Source organism: Panulirus ornatus, chromosome 47 (assembly GCF_036320965.1).
Source record: "Panulirus ornatus isolate Po-2019 chromosome 47, ASM3632096v1, whole genome shotgun sequence".
NCBI classification, from domain to species: Eukaryota; Metazoa; Arthropoda; class Malacostraca; order Decapoda; family Palinuridae; genus Panulirus; species Panulirus ornatus.
The window spans coordinates 23247041-23265253 of record NC_092270.1 but is presented as its reverse complement, the minus strand read 5'-3'; the positions used below and the strand labels follow the sequence as shown (position 1 = coordinate 23265253).

Sequence of the window (18213 nt, the reverse complement as noted above, 5' to 3'; positions counted from 1 at the left end):
TACAACATTGTTGGAACCACTATTCCTTCAAACATACCCATTTTTGCTTTCCGAGATAATGTTCTCGACTTCCACACATTCTTCAAGGCTCCCAGAATTTTCGCCCCCTCCCCCACCCTATGATCCACTTCCGCTTCCATCCGCTGCCAGATCCACTCCCAGTTATCTAAAACACTTCACTTCCTCCAGTTTTTCTCCATTCAAACTCACCTCCCAATTGACTTGACCCTCAACCCTACTGTACCTAATAACCTTGCTCTTATTCACATTTACTCTTAACTTTCTTCTTTCACACACTTTACCAAACTCAGTCACCAGCTTCTGCAGTTTCTCACATGAATCAGCCACCAGTGCTGTATCATCAGCGAACAACAACTGACTCACTTCCCAAGCTCTCTCATCCCCAACAGACTTCATACTTGCCCCTCTTTCCAAAACTCTTGCATTCACCTCCCTAACAACCCCATCCATAAACAAATTAAACAACCATGGAGACATCACACACCCCTGCCGCAAACCTACATTCACTGAGAACCAATCACTTTCCTCTCTTCCTACACGTACACATGCCTTACATCCTCGATAAAAACTTTTCACTGCTTCTAACAACTTGCCTCCCACACCATATATTCTTAATACCTTCCACAGAGCATCTCTATCAACTCTATCATATGCCTTCTCCAGATCCATAAATGCTACATACAAATCCATTTGCTTTTCTAAGTATTTCTCACATACATTCTTCAAAGCAAACACCTGATCCACACATCCTCTACCACTTCTGAAACCACACTGCTCTTCCCCAATCTGATGCTCTGTACATGCCTTCACCCTCTCAATCAATACCCTCCCATATAATTTACCAGGAATACTCAACAAACTTATACCTCTGTAATTTGACCACTCACTCTTATCCCCTTTGCATCCACTCCAGCTGCTGCCACACTTCATCATACACAAGGATTTTACAATGACTTCTCTTCTCACCAAACCCCTTGCCATGAATGTCTCACTTTGCATACCATCCTGATCTTATACACTTCACATCTGCCACACTATCAAGTAATACATTCAAGAGTACCTCAAAACACTCAATCTATCTCCTCTTCATCTCTTCCTTACCTACTACCACTTCCCCATAAGCTCCCTTCACTGATGCTTCCATTTGCAGTCTCGTATATATCTCAACGTATACATATATATACACACAAAGACATATACATATATACACATGTACATAATTCATAGTCTGCCTTTATTCATTCCCATCGCCACCTCGCCACACATGAAATAACAACCCCCCTCCCCCCTCATGTGTGCAAGGTAGCACTAGGAAAAGACAACAATGGCCCCATTCGTTCACACTCAGTCTCTAGCTGTCATGTAATAATGCCCGAAACCACAGCTCCCTTTCCACATCCAGGCCCCACAGAACTTTCTATGGCCCACCCCAGACGCTTCACATGCCCTGATTCAATCCAATGACAGCACGTCAACCCCGGTATACCACATCGTTCCAATTCACTCTATTCCTTGCCCGCCTTTCACCCTCCTGCATGTTCAGGCCCCGATCACACAAAATCTTTTTCACTCCATCTTTCCACCTCCAATTTGGTCTCCCACTTCTCCTCGTTCCCTCCACCTCCGACACACATATCCTCTTGGTCAATCTTTCCTCACTCATTCTCTCCATGTGACCAAACCATTTCAAAACACCCTCTTCTGCTCTCTCAACCACGCTCTTTTTATTTCCACACATCTCTCTTACCCTTACATTACTTATTCGATCAAACCACCTCACACCACATACTGTCCTCAAACATTTCATTTCCTGCACATCCACCCTCCTGCACACAACCCTATCCATAGCCCACGCCTCGCAACCATACAACATTGTTGGAACCACTATTCCTTCAAACATACCCATTTTTGCTTTCCGAGATAATGTTCTCGACTTCCAAACATTCTTCAAGGCTCCCAGAAATTTCGCCCCCTCCCCCACCCTGTGATTCACTTCCGCTTCCATGGTTCCATCCGCTGCCAGATCCACTCCCAGATATCTAAAACACTTTACTTCCTCCATTCCTCCATTCAAACTTACCTCCCAACTGACTTGACCCTCAACCCTACTGTACCTAATAACCTTGCTCTTAACATATACATAACATATACATACATATACATCCTCATATGCAGACATTACATACATACACATGTACATATTCATACTTGCTTGTCTTCATCCATTCCTGTAGCTAACCTGCCCCACAGTAAAACAGCATCGCTATCCCCTGCTTCAGCGAGGTAGCGGCAGGAATACAGACAAAAAGGCCACATTTGTTCACACTCAGTCTTTAGTTGTCACGTGTAATGCAACAAAACCACATCCTAAACACATCCAGGCCCCACAGACCTTTCCATGGTTTACCCCAGATGCTTCACATGCCCTGATTCAGTCCATTAACAGTACAACAGTACATCGTCCCCCGGTATGCACCATTGTTCCAATTCACTTCATTCCTTGAATGCCTCTCATCCTCCTGTATTTTCAGGCCCTGATCACTTAAAATCTTTTTCACTCCATCCTTCCACCTCCAATTTGGTATCCTGCTTCTCCTTGTTACTTCCACCTCTGACACATACATCTTCTCTGTCAATATTTCCTCACTAATTCTCTCCATATGACCAAACCATTTCAACACACCCTCTTCTGCTATCTCAACCATACTCTTTTCATTTCCACACATCTCTATTACCCTTACATTACTTACTCGATCAAATCACCTCACACACATTGTTCTCAAACATTTCACCTCCAACACATCCACCCTCCTCCATACAACCCCATCTATAGCCCATGCCTCACAACCACATGACATTGTTGGAACCACTATTCCTTCAAACATACCCATTTTTACTCTCCAAGATAACGTTCTCTCCTTCCACACATTCTTCAATGCTCCCAGAACCTTTGCTCCCTCCCCAGTGACTCACTTCCACTTCCATGGTTCTATCTGCTGTAAAGTTCACTCCCAGATATCTAAAACACTTCACTTCCTCCAGTTTTTCTCCATTCATTCAAACATATCTCCCATTTAACTTGTCCCTCAACCCTGCTGAACCTAATAACCTTGCTCTTATTCACAATTACTCTCAACTTCCTCCTTTCACACACTTTCCCAAACTCTGTCCTCAACTTGTTGCAGTTTCTCACTCAAATCAACCACTAGAGCTGTATCATCGGCAAACAACTGACTCACTTCCTAGGCCCTCTCATCCCCAACAGACTGCATACTCGCCCCCTCTCTCCAAAACTTTTGCATTTACCTCCCTGACCACCCCATCCATAAACAAATTAAACAACCATGGGGTCATCACACACCCCTGCTGCAGACTGACATTCACCGAGAACCAATCAATCTCCTCCCTTCTTAACATGCCTTGCATCCTTGGTAAAAACTTTTCACTGCTTCTAGCAACTTACCTCCCACACCACATACCCTTAAAACCTTCCACAAAGCATCGCTATCAACCCTATCATGTGTCTTCTCCAGATCCATAAATGCTACATGCAAATCCATCTGTTTTTTCTAAGTACTTCTCACATACATTCTTCAAAGCAACCACCTGATCCACACATCCTCTACCACTTCTGAAACCACACTGCTCTTCCCCAATCTGATGCTCTGTACATACCTTTACCCTCTCAATCAATACCCTCCCATATAATTTCCCAGGAATACTCAACAAACTTATGCCTCTGTAGTTTGAACACTCAACTTTATCCTCTTTGCCTTTGTACAATGGCACTATGCATGCTTTCTGCCAATCCTACAATAAATTCTACTATCAATTCATTCACAATCAAATAAAAAGAAATTCACATTTCAACATGCGACAATCAGACTTTTCAAAAGAATGTAATGTATCTTGGAAATTAGTTTGTATAAGAGATGACTGTAGCCCCATTTTTTTATCTTTGATCATATACTTTTTAGCTTTTGATTAGTTGCACAATTACTCCATCTTATTTGCCATTTATTCATGGACTGTTTCCCCAAAATCACTATATGGAATGATAAAATTAGAAGGTTATCAGCCTGATTATAACTGTATTAGTAGATTTCATCAGTTTGACAGAAAGCCCACACAAAATAAACAGTGTATATGTTGAACTTGAATTCTTCTCCAGTCACAGAGCACACTCTGAGCTTTTTTTTTTCTGACACACACATATACATATACATTTACATTTATTTATTCACTATACTTTGTTGCTGTCTCCCACATTAGCGAGGTAAAGCATGGAAACAGACAAAAGAATGGCCCAACCTACACACATACACATGTATATATATACACGCCCACACACACACACATATACATACCTATACATTTCAATGTATACATACATATACATACACACACATATACATATATACACATGTGCATATTCATACATGCTGCCTTCATCCATTTCCGTCACTACCACGCCACACATGAAATGGCACCCCCCTACTCCCGCATGGGCGCGAGATAGCGCTAGGAAAAGACAACAAAGGCCACATTCGTTCACACTCAGTCTCTGGCTGTAATGTGTAATGCACTGAAATCACAGCTCCCTTTCCACATCCAGGCTCTACAAAACTTTCCATGGGTAACCTCAGACCCTTCACATGCCCTGGTTCAATCCATTGACAGCACATCGACCCCAGTATACCACATCGTTCCAATTCACTCTATTCCTTGCATGCCTTTCGCCCTCCTGTATGTTCAAGCCCCAATCACTCAAAATCTTTTTCACTCCATCCTTCCACCTCCAATTTGGTCTCCCACTTCTCCTCGTTCCCTTCACCTCTGATACATATATCCTCTTGGTCAGTCTTTCCTCACTCATTCTCTCCATGTGACCAAACCATTTCAAAACACCCTCTTCTGCTCTCTCAACCACACTCATTTTCTTACCACACATCTCTCTTACCCTATCATTACTTACTCGATCAAACCACCTCACACCACATATTCTCCTCAAACATTTCATTTCCAACACATCCACCCTCCTCCGCACAACCCTATGTATAGCTCATGCCTTGCAACAATATAACATTGTTGGAACGAATATTCCTTCAAACATACCCATTTATGCTCCCTGAGATAACGTTCTTGCCTTCCACACATTCTTCAACACTCCTAGAACCATCACCCCCTCCGCCACCATGTGACTCACTTCCGCTTCCCTGGTTCCATCTGCTGCTAAATCCACTCCCAGATATCTAAAACACTTCAATTCCTCCAGCTTTTCTTCATTCAAACTTACCTCCCAATCTGATTGTCCCTTAACCCTACTGAACCTAATAACCTTGTTGTTATTCACATTTATGCTCAGCTTTCTTCTTTCACACACTTTACCAAACTAAGTCATCAGCTTCTGCAGTTTCTCACTTAAATCAGCCACCAGCGCTGTATCATCAGGGAACAACACCTGACTCACTTCCCAAGCCCTCTCATCCACAACAGACTGCATACTTGCCCCCCCTCTCCAAAACTCTTACATTCACCTCCCTAACAACCCCATCCATAAACAAATTAAACAACCATGGAGACATCATGCACCCCTGCCACAAACCAACATTCACTGGGAACTAATCACTTTCCTCTCTTCCTACTCATACCCATGCCTTACATCCTTGATGAAAACTTTTCACTGCTTCTAGCAACTTACCTCCCACACCATATACTCTTAATACCTTCCACAGAGCATCTCTATCAAATCTATCATATGCCTTCTCCAGATCCATAAATGCTACACACAAGTTCATCTGTTTTTCTAAGTATTTCTCACATACATTCTTCAAAGGTGAGTTTAAATGGAGACAAACTGGAGGAAGTGAAGTGTTTTAGATATCTGGGAGTGGATCTGGCAGCGGATGGAAACATGGAAGCGGAAGTGGATCATAGGGTGGAGGAGGGGGCGAAAATTCTGGGAGCCTTGAAGAATGTGTGGAAGTCGAGAACATTATCTCGGAAAGCAAAAATGGGTATGTTTGAAGGAATAGTGGTTCCAACAATGTTGTATGGTTGTGAGGCGTGGACTATGGATAGAGTTGTGCGCAGGAGGATGGATGTGCTGGAAATGAGATGTTTGAGGACAATGTGTGGTGTGAGGTGGTTTGATCGAGTAAGTAACGTAAGGGTAAGAGAGATGTGTGGAAATAAAAAGAGCGTGGTTGAGAGAGCAGAAGAGGGTATTTTGAAATGGTTTGGTCACATGGAGAGAATGAGTGAGGAAAGAGTGACCAAGAGGATATATGTGTCGGAGGTGGAGGGAACGAGGAGAAGAGGGAGACCAAATTGGAGGTGGAAAGATGGAGTGAAAAAGATTTTGTGTGATCGGGGCCTGAACATGCTGGAGGGTGAAAGGAGGGCAAGGAATAGAGTGAATTGGAGCGATGTGGTATACTGGGGTTGACGTGCTGTCAGTGGATTGAATCAAGGCATGTGAAGCGTCTGGGGTAAACCATGGAAAGCTGTGTAGGTATGTATATTTGCTTGTGTGGACGTATGTATATACATGTGTATGGGGGTGGGTTGGGCCATTTCTTTCGTCTGTTTCCTTGCGCTACCTCGCAAACGCGGGAGACAGCGGCAAAAAAAAAAAAAAAAAAAAAAAATCTTCAAAGCAAACACCTAATCCACACATCCTCTACCACTTCTGAAACCACACTGCTCTTCCCCAATCTGATGCCCTGCACATGCCTTGACCCTCTCAATCAATACCCTCCCATATAATTTCCCAGGAATACTCAACAAACTTATACCTCTGTAATTTGAACACTAACCTTTATCCCCTTTGCCTTTGTACAAAGGCACTATGCATGCATTCGGCCAATCCTCAGGCACTTCACCATGAACCATACATACACTGAATATTCTTACCAACCAGTCAACAACACAGCCACCCCCTTTTTTTAATAAATTCCACTGCAATACCATCCAAAGCCACCACCTTGCTGGCTTTCATCTTCCGCAAAGCTTTCATGATAAAATATTGAAACACTTCTAAACTTAAAATAATAATGGAAAATATATCATAATGCTCTCAATTACTGATACAAACTAAGTAAATACGATGCAAGGGAACAAAAAAATGTCTTTAAATTGATTTCATTTAACAGCTTAATTAAATGTCATGAAGATGACTAAACGTCATTTTAACACCAGATTTGCATTCAGCATGAAAAATACTTCTTTTAACTAGTGTTTAAAGGAAATCTATTTTCTAAGAAAAATACCAAAAAATGAAGGTAATAAAATAGTTCAGGATAATTTCTAGCTCCAAAAAACCTTTCGTTCCAAAACTAAAAGATAAGATATTCAAACACTTCTATATTGAAATAATCATGGAAAATATATCATAATGCTCTCAGTCACTGAGACATACCCAGTAAATATGACACAAAGAACCAGAAAATATTTTAAAATCTTTACTTAACAGCTTAATTGAGTGTCGTTAAGACAACTGAACATTATTTTTAACTCCAGATTTGTATTCAGCATGAAAAATCCTTCTCATAATGAGTTTTTAAAGGAAATCTATTTTTTTGAGAAAAATACCAAAAACTGAAGGTTCAGGGTATTTTTTAGCTGAAAAAACTTTTTGTTTCAAACTTGAAAGATAAGATATTAAAACACTTCTAAACTTAAAATAATCATGGAAAATATATCATAATGCTCTGTCACTGATACCAAAAACTGAAGGGTATCTTTATAAGACATTCAAACACTTCTACACTCAAAATAATCATGGAAAATATACCATAATGCTCTCAGTTACTGATACAAACTCAGCAAATATGATGCAATGGAACAAAATATATCTTTAATAAATTGATTTCATTTAACAGCTCAATTAAATGTCATAAAGACGACTAAACATCATTTTAACATCAGACTTGTATTCAGCATGAAAAATACTTCTTATGACGAGTTTTTAAAGGGAAATTATTTTTCCGAGAAAAATACCAGAAATTAAAGGTATTTTTCACAAGATTTAGCTTAAAATTTTTTATTTCAAAATTTAAAGATAAGATATTCAAACACTTCTATACTCAAAATAATCATGGAAAATATATCAGAATGCTCTCAGTCACTGACAGATACCCAATAAATACGATGCACAGAAGCAGAAAATATTTTTAAAATCTTCATTTAACAGCTTCATTAAGTGTCATCAAGAGGACTAAATGTTATTTTAACACCAAATTTGTATTCAGCATGAAAAACACTTCTTATGATGAGTTTTTAAAGGAAATCTATTTTTCTGAGAAAAATGCCAAAAATTCAGGGTATTTCTAGCTCAAAAAACTTTGTTTCAAAATTGAATGAGAAGATATTCGAACACTTCTATACTTGAAATAATCATGAAAAATATATATAATGCTCTCATTACCAATACATACTTAATAAATAAGATGCAAAGGTACAGAAATATTTTAAAAGTGACTTCATCTAACAGCTTAACTAGGTGTTAAGAGGACTAAACGTTATTTTAACACCAGATTTGTATTCAGTATGAAAAGTACTTCTTACAATGAGTTTTTAAAGGAAATCTTATTTTTGAGAAAAATACCAAAAATTGAAGGTAATTAGTGCTATATCTAGGGTATGGCAAGTAGAGCAGGTGCCCTAAGCTCCACTTGAAGGGGGGAACCGCTCAACAGGTTTGTTTTTGACATGTGCTATCTGACTGACATTTTTTACGGTTTGGTTTTGTGAGGTAAAAAAGCTCGCCTACTTTTTAACTATAGTAATATTTTGCTACTATCAGTTGCATTACCGCTTCTATGTTACAATTCTGGTCAATAAGTCTTTGTCTTTACGAGTTTATATAAATTTAAGTATGGCCTAACTCATCAACAGTTTATAATTACACTGTATGTATCTTTATATACATCCAGTGTATGTAAATTTTTAATCAAGCCACGGGCACAATTTCAGTGCTTGCCATATTTGCTATTTCCACTAGATACGCCTCTGATTACAACATGAGATACACATAACCTAACCTACAACACAACCTTACCTACACTGACCGCCGGAGCCAACAGCGCCACAAGTGTGCATCAAAACATACAAAATCTTCCACCACGGCTGCCAGGCACGGCCACCGAGCACAACCACCAAGCATGGGAGGATGAGCACGGCCACCGAGAACGGGGGGCCAGGTACGGGAGGCCAGGAATGGCCACCGAACACGGGAAGCCATGCACGTGTGTTATGGTCCTTTCTGTCGCTTACAGTTACAAACATACAACATTCCCACCAAGGGAAGCTCTCATTCCCTCCCAACACTTTTTTTTTTTTTCAGTTATTTATGAAAAATGTAACAGTCCCTCCCAACAAAACGTTTATCACTGTTAATTATGACAAAGAGGATATATGTGTCAGAGGTAGAGGGAATGAGAAGTGGGAGGCCAAATTGGAGGGGGAAGGATGGAGTGAAAAGATTTTGAGCGATCGGGGTCTGAACATGCTGGAGGATGAAAGGAGTGCAAGGAATAAAGTGAATTGGAATGCTGTGGTATACTAGGGTCGATGTGCTGTCAATGGATTGCACCAGGGCATGTGAAGCGTCTGGGGTAAACCATGGAGAGTTTTGTGGGGCCTGGATGTGTAAAGGGAGCTGTGGTTTTGGTGCATGACACATGACAGCTAGAGACTGAGTGTGAACGAATGTGGCCTTTGTTGTCTTTTCCTAGCACTACCTAGTATACATGCGGGGGGGAAGGGGGTGTCATTTCATGTGTGGCGGGATGGCGACAGAAATGGATGAAGGCAGCAAGTATGAATATGTACATGTGTACATATGTATATGTCTGTGTATGTACATGTTGAAATGTATAGGTATGTATATGTGTGTGTGTGGACGTTTATGTACATGCATGTGTATGGGGTGGGCCATTCTTTCATCTATTTCCTTGTGCTACCTAGCTAACGTGGGAGACAGTGACTAAGTATAATAAATAAATGAAAATAAAATGTAAATACATAAACAGCTTACTGGTAACATTTTCTTCGTTTTGTGTTGTTTTGTTTTTACAAAGTAGTTAAGATTGAAATATGGGAAGTGTAACACTTGGCTGGTTTAAGTTACTCTACGTTAGGCAGGCTTGGGTCAGTTTGGGGTATGGTTAGGATTAGGTTCTGATGTTATGCTTAGGGTATATCTAGTTAGGTTAGGTTAGCCCCCCTAAAAAAAAATTTCCTGTGGATATCAGGACTGTGGAACTTTAACATTCCAATCAATTTAATGCTGATCAGTTTTGGTTCGTTGGGTAAAGGTTAAGCTAAGGTAAGATGGATGTGGTTCAATTCTGGATAGATTAGGCTAGGTTAGCCAAAAATACAGAGCATTAAAGTTATATCAAAACATTATCCTCTGACTCTTTTATCCTATTTGTACTATCATATGACATATACACAAAAAAAGTAACTTCAAAATTCATTGCACCCAAACTATTTATGTATCTTTTAGAATGTTTTACAGTTCTAAGAAACATACTGCATGAAGATCACTAAAGGAACATTACCAGGAAGCTGGGTTACAATATAAGAAAAGCACAGAAGACTACCTTAAAAATTATTTGAGCATGAAACAGCATGCTTTGGAACTCACAGTATGCAATATAATGCAATCTTTGATGAATAAGAAAACAAGGAAAAATACAAATCCAATTTTCAGTAGTAGCCTGAAAAAGGGTTATATATGGTGGCCATTATTACAAGTAAACACAACATATACCATTGGAAAGGCTTGAGACATTTTACTAAATGTCTGAGTGTTGTTACTTTAAAAAAATGACAAGTCTTTGGGTATATTTGGTCTGGAATATTACAGCTTAGTCTAAACCATATTTAAGATTAACATTATTTCCATATTACATACAAGGAGGCTGCAGATATAAATTCCAAGAAGCAAAATATCTCTGTAATGGAGGTAGAATGCTCAATACTTCTCAGAAATATACTTGGAATGAGGGTAACATAAATACAGAATATTTCTTAATTTTCCTTTGAAATACTAATACAGTTCTTTTACTGTTTGTAAATCATTCTTTAAGGCCTTTCATCTTTATGAAGTTAGAGAACTACTTCAATCAATGTCACACAAAGTCGGAAAGATTCTATTTCTGTTTTTTATATCGCAAATAGGTCCTAATGCAGCTTTCTAAGAGGAGATTCAATTCTAAGCTTTGTGCTGAGGTCTAGAGTTGAACATAAAAAACTATAAGAGAAAAAGAGCCAATAAAAAGATTCAAAACAATTAAGATGTTGAATTTTGCATTTCATCTGCTGCTTTTTGTTGAATCATGATTCTTGAAGGCACATTTTATAATAAACATCCATGTAAATAACTCAGATTTACAATATTAGAAGACAAATTTATATATCATACAAAATACACATACAGATTATTTTCCAAAAGTGTTCCAGCAGACTGATGGAGAAAATCAATACATTACAACTCACAGATTTCATCAAATCCAAAATACTAAGATAGACATATGGTTTACAGGAGACATCTTATAATGCTTAGCATCACAAACATATTCACAGGCATTATGAGGGCTGTTGTGGAGCTTGATATGGTTTACCAAGATTATAAATTCCAACTGTTTAATCCCATGCACAATTTCCCATTAACCCTTCAACATGGTTTGAGAAATCTAAGTCATAAACAAACTCAGTGGTTGTCCATCACCTTCAGACATGGAGAAGGTAGTTTGTGATCCCCAATTCTGAAAAAAATAAAAATCAGTGAAGGCACTTTGACAGAATAAACCTGAAGTTCAAATATGGTCCTTTATCAGTCTAGTGTAGACAGCAAAAAATCTATGGAAGCACACTCAACTAGCATAGCACATATTTGACATACCATAGCCATGTTACTTTTTTCATCATAAATCCTATATCTATCCACTAGACAAATGTAAGTCCTGTACCATACTATACCTTGTAGTATAATCATAAGACATTGAAGACAACTGGGTCTCTATGAAAGGAGAGAACTTTACTCTGCGTACTGGATATCCATGTCCCTGAAACAATTTGGGATACTGATGCATCTCACACTGTGACCATATAAAAGCAATATGTAAAAATATAAAGTATATGGCATTTCTGGAGATAATGCTTATGCCAATAAGATGATCAAAAAAAGAGTTAACCACATAATCTTTACACAAACCCTTTATAAGATACATATATAAAAGTTAGGAATCCACATCATCACTAAAAGTAAATCTATAATATATACCTTTCTTCATCATACTCTATTGCCATTTCCTGTGTTAGGAAGGTAGTGCTATAAACAGATGAAGAAAGGCCACAGCTGCTCACATCATTCTCTGGCTGTCACGTTTAATGCAACAAAACCACAGCTCCCTATCCACAAATCCACAACCAGGCCCCAAAGACTTTTCCATGGTTTACCAAAGATGCATCACATGTCCAGGTTCAGTATGTTGACAACATGTCAACCCAAGTATATTGCATTTTCTCAATACACTTTATCCTGTGCACACCTTTCACCCTACTATATGTTCAGGCTCCAATTGCTCAAATCTTTTTCACTCCACATATAGGTATACAATATGGCTTAACAATAATCCACACAAAGCGTTCTAATATTAACAAACAAAGAATAATATGAACAGGTTGGATGCCTTAGGTATCCATGGATATGTCAGTACCACCAGAGAACCTTACTTGCATATCACTCTAAACACTTTTCTGAGTTTTTTCAATTCCTTATACTGTACAAGAATTCACTTTTCAAAAACAGCACACTTATTTTACCAACATTTTCTCCACACTCTTGTTAACCACATGACTTACAGTAATACTCTGGCAATGGTAATCTGACATAACATATGCTTTCAATCAGAGGATAGTCCAATATCTGCAAACATTAGGACATCAGCCCCATCTAGCACATAATCATAAATCCTGTAAAGTATAAAACAAATAGGTGATACATTATTCAAGAGGCTAAAGTTGGGTTACATTCCTGGGGCAATTTTCTCAACCTCTTTACTGTCACTCACTCTCCACCCTGATTTCCTTCTACCCAGAGAGTTATGATATTTTTACACAAAATATTAAATCATTACCCTTGACACATGACAGCTAAAGAAAGGATGTGGGCAAATGAGGTCTTTCTTTGTCTGTTCCTGAAGCTACCTTGATAGCAGGAAATGGCAAACAAGTATGAAAAGAACTAAATAAGTCATTTAGAGTAGAAAAAGAACTCTGAAAACACTTAAGTTGCTAACCTCAAGATTCAAGGCTGCTTGCCCAGGCTGTCCTGAATCCCAATCATGGATGGCACCATCAGTGCCTGCTGTGGCAATAAACATTTTGATGTACTTGCACCAATGACAGCTCAAGACTTCCCCTTCACAAGCACTTATTGTTACTGACGGCTGAAGTTTCTTTTTTGCATTCCAAATATTCTCAGTGTCCCATCACCTAAAATGTCAGAGAAGAAATCAGCTGCAAATGGGATCTTTTATTGTTTCAATGATTCCACAATAAAACAATCAGGGTGAAAATCTGAAATCTTTAACTACTCCATTCCCTAACTTCTGTTGACAGTTTTTTTCAGGAGTGGTTTGACTGGAAACAGAGTTATGGTGATAGATAGGTAGACAGAAAAACAAGTGTTTATACCTTTTATCCTACAATAAAAATGGGTGAAATTTTCTTTATCCTACAATAAAAATGGGTGAAATTTTCTTGTCAGTATTTCTCATCTGGTTATATGAATGGATGTGGGCCACCCTGGTTCAGGCTCATTTCTCTGCAGATATGTCTCATGCATCACAAGATTATTCAATGAAATTCATAAGATGGACACTCAATACATTAACAAATATGGACTACCTATAAGTCATGAAAAGTTCAAGAAGAAAACTTAGCTCTGATCTTTCAAACTATGTTCACTGGTTTTATAATCCCTTAAACTCTGCTTTTTCAAACTTCTTTCTCGTATTTCTTATTAGCACCATTTTTGCACTATTCAGATAGTGTCTCAACAAGAATAATCCTCACTGACCTGTGCATAATTCTTTACAGTTAAAGAAAACGGACATAATGAAAGTCCTTCAACTGTACTTTTTTTGCTGATAATATTGCTATATATCATTAATTTTAGAAGTCTTCTCCCTGTTGCTAGATGCAAAAACAAAGTGCAATTAAGCCCTCATCATATAAGTTTGGTCATTTTTTTCTACAATGCATTCCTATGTCCAGCTTTTAATTCTCTTTCATGTCTCAGCCTCCTTAACTCCCTTGAAAAAGCTTTACTGCATATTCATTCATACATGTATTACTTCATATACTATCTTCCTCTTTCAGCCACTATAAGTTCTCAATTTTTTGCAATTAATTCACACTATTTTCTTATTCATTATCAAACTCTGGTACAGTACCATATCCTGAACTTGGGTATTGATTGGAAGAAGACCAGCAAGCAGGCCTAACAAGAGATGGAGGGATAACATTCAGTAAATATTTAACAAATACAGAATTGGAAGGCCTAAAAGTGCGATAAGATGGAGTTTTCTGAGATAGAGTGACATGGTGAAAATGCTTCTTACTGATGGACTGAAAGTGGGTGGAGGGAAGTATGTGAAAACAATGGCTAATTCCAGCTCAAGTTCTTTTTAGAACATTCAAATGGCACTCTATTTTGATGGCTGAGAATGACAATTGCAACTATGTCATTTACAATAGAAATACAGGTAGGTAGAGATGGCTTTGATATAAAATTGAATAAGTACCTAGGCTGTTTTTCCCTTTCACAGGCAACCAGCATTACTGAACCCCAAAAATCAATTACAGTAGTCTCAAAAGAACCTTTCACAAATAATGCTCTGTACTGCAGGAAAAGATAACTGGTTCCAATAATAGCAATCTAAAAATGGGGCATTTGTTTCAACTGCAGCCATGTTTAAAACTGAAGACACATTTACTGGTAGTAATCCATTAGTTCCAATGGCAAAGAGACATGAAAGGACTTTTGTACCTCCATCCAAAGGTCCACATCTACATGAATGATCCTTTGAAGACTGGAGGCCCATCCTTGATCCTGTCCATCTGAACTATCAGGAACTGGTAGTATAATAAAAATGATGTTAAATTAAAGCAGGACATAAGATTTTCTTATTTTTCTGAGTGAACCCGTTTACTTGTCCGTGTTCCTCCCACACAAGTCCCATAGGAGGAAAAACCGGTGAAAAATAACTCACGAGGAGGAGCAACACAAGGGGGCTATCAAACAGCTCGAGTCTCGTGGTGTACTGAAATTAGTTATTTCGCTGAGTAAATATGATGTCTTCCAAACAACAATGGGATCTTATACATTCAATAAGGCATCTTACAGACTGACGTGTTCACAAAGAATTAAATGCTACGGTAAACATGGCAAAATTTTATGCGCCGCTGCACAGCTCAGGTAGACAAACCCATACGATGTCAGTGTCAACATCATTCAAAACCCTGGCGCCAACAGTCCGTATACAAATTTTAATCTTGCATATATTTTCTTGGTTATAACCTGACAGGTTAAATCCCGAGGCACACTGGTTCAAATAAACTACTAGGTACTTCACTGACTTTACTCTTTTTATTATCTGACCATTACATGTTATTGTAAAATCATTTACCTTATCTAATTTTCTTTTAGATCCTACTACCATAACTTTGTTTTTTCCTAGGTGAAGACATTTTGTTATTAGTCATCCAATTATTACATGATTCTCGGATTTTCCTAGGTGAAGAGGCATTTTCCTATTAATAATCCAATTACTACATTTTCTTATTAATAATCCAATTACTACGCTTCAAGTTGTTTTCCTAATCTATTTGAGCTAACATCAGCATCCTTGTGCGATACAATTAAAATACTGTCATCAGCATGAAGAAGTTGGCATGAGACACTAATTTTCGTCATTTACTTAGCATAAAAATAACGGTGGTCCTAAAATACTTCCCTGTGGAACTCCACAAGTTATACTACAAAACTTGGAATAAAATTCATTAACTACCTGATTACTTCCAGTCAGATATGAGTAAAACTGTTCCACAGACTTTATCCTCATTGCTTTTAATTTTTCACACAAAAATGTGATGAGCAACTGTGTTAAATGCTTTTTGTAGGTCCAAAAGTGCAAGTCCTGTATAATTTCCTTTGATATATCAGTTTTAAGTAAGTCTAAAAGGTAGACCAAACACGTATTTGTGGAGTATTTTCCCCTGAATCCTGACAAAATTGTATGTAATATTATTTGACATCAAGTAATTTGCTGATTGATCATAAACAACCCTTTCCAGTACTTTTGATATTACATTTAGTATACTGACTGGTCTGTAATTTCCTACTTCTTGCCTATTATTCTTTTTCGTACAAAGGTTTGACTTCCTTTAGCCCAGCCAGTACTTCACTTGTACTTATAGAGATTCACAGTGTGTTATTGGTCCTTTTAGTACTGGTGCCCCGTCCTTTATGAACCTTGCTCGTAAACCATCTACCCCTGTACTTTTATTAGCCCCTGATGCCTTTATTACACTATTATTACACTCTCTGTCCCTTTCCGAGCGTGGGCCACCTACACCAATTTGCATCACTACCTTTCGCTCATTACACATAAAAAGGAAAAAATATAACAAAACCTTTACTCAAATTGCAAAACAATCACAGTATATATAATAATATAACAAATGAATTATAGAATAACCAAACATGAAAACAAAGCAAAAGAAAATTGATAGAATCATAGAAGCCAAACTGGGGAATAATCATGAATTTACAAAAATCCTGAAAACCAGCAATATCAAAGAAATGGCAAAGCTTAAATAAACACAAATGCAATTGCATTATGCAGTCCATTAAGACAATAAAATACATACTCTAGAAAAGCAATCACAATTTACTCAAGCACAAAAAAATATTAATAAATTACCATCCAGCATTCTATTAACAAGGTCCAATGACTGTAGTACAGTACCCTTATATTTATGAATATCTCACCAAATTCATATAAAAAATACACCTTACCTCTGTCGCTTTATCCTGTGGAAATTTATGAAAATGCGGTTTATATGAGTAGTTTTCCTCCTCTTGCATGGCTAACGTCCTCCTACGGCTGATAGTAAACTATAACTTGAATCTGGCGGGTATCAGACTCCGCCCACTCGTGACGTCACTTTGGAAGGCCAGCATGTTATGATTTCTGTTCCACCCCAGAACCGCCAACAACGCTCGCCTCAGCCCCATCGCCCAAGAATGCATTTAGCTTGTGATATTGTCGTCTGTTTGTAATACAACGGAATATGCTATACCTAGAATTTTATATTCATCGACCCGTTACTGAATTTATTTACAAAAACAACTAACGAAATAAAATCTCTATGTTTGCGCTTTTATATTTCACTATAGAATTTCCTTAGAAATGGCCATTTTAAGTTTGGATAGAGTTCTTAAGTGTAGTTAGGCCCTTCATTTTCTTGTTTTCTCTCATATCACATGATGAAAGAAAACGCTTCCCTTAGGTCTTGTTCACAATGTGTAATGAGCATCACCAAAGTAGTTTTCTGTATTTCTATGTCTCATTTCAATCATGATATATGTATTCTTAATACTCTTCTAGAAATCAAATTGAAGGAAGATAAGACATGGAAAGGCTTTTGCACCATACACCAATCCTCCTTATTTTGTTTTCTTTCCCTCACATTATCCTTTCCATCATTTATGATAGTCGAGGTTTGTTCCGTAAATTTCAATACCAACCAGGTCACAGCAATAATCGAATTCGGGATGGTATAGAAATGCATGAATGTTCCTCTTTGAATAATTCAATTAAGCCTTTCATTATCATATGGTTCCCTTCAGAGCCTCATAATATCTTTTTTAGTAGTAACGCTATTCTTAGGTTTCTAATGCATATATATATATATATATATATATATTTTTTTTTTTATTTATTTTTATTTATTATACTTTGTCGCTGTCTCCCGCGTTTGCGAGGTAGCGCAAGGAAACAGACGAAAGAAATGGCCCAACCCCCCCCCCCCCTCCCCCATACACATGTATATACATACGTCCACACACGCAAATATACATACCTACACAGCTTTCCATGGTTTACCCCA

The 18213-nt window shown here is 38.0% G+C and overlaps 1 protein-coding gene across 10 annotated transcripts in view; it reads right to left on the bottom strand.

The window, feature by feature from the left end:
- The window catches only part of LOC139763692 (peroxisomal targeting signal 2 receptor-like), a 50252-nt gene extending 32329 nt beyond the window's left edge, over window positions 1–17923 (bottom strand). For 2 of the 10 annotated variants that reach the window (XR_011716206.1, XM_071690012.1), the window contains exons 1-4: window positions 15089–15556; window positions 13335–13530; window positions 12013–12098; window positions 11762–11798 (exon numbers count right to left, since the gene is read on the bottom strand). Coding sequence is in view for 2 of the 10 variants with exons in the window: in XM_071690012.1 (XP_071546113.1) it covers window positions 11762–11798; window positions 12013–12098; window positions 13335–13418 (207 nt within the window). In the remaining 8 variants the exon portion in view is untranslated. Of the gene's footprint in view, window positions 1–9082; window positions 11799–12012; window positions 12099–13334; window positions 13531–14492; window positions 14611–14660; window positions 14790–14843; window positions 14987–15088; window positions 15559–17119 lie in introns of those variants that run through there. The other 8 variants (XR_011716209.1, XR_011716213.1, XR_011716207.1 and 5 more) reach the window with 8 other exon arrangements.
- Between the last annotated feature and the right edge of the window lie 290 nt (window positions 17924–18213).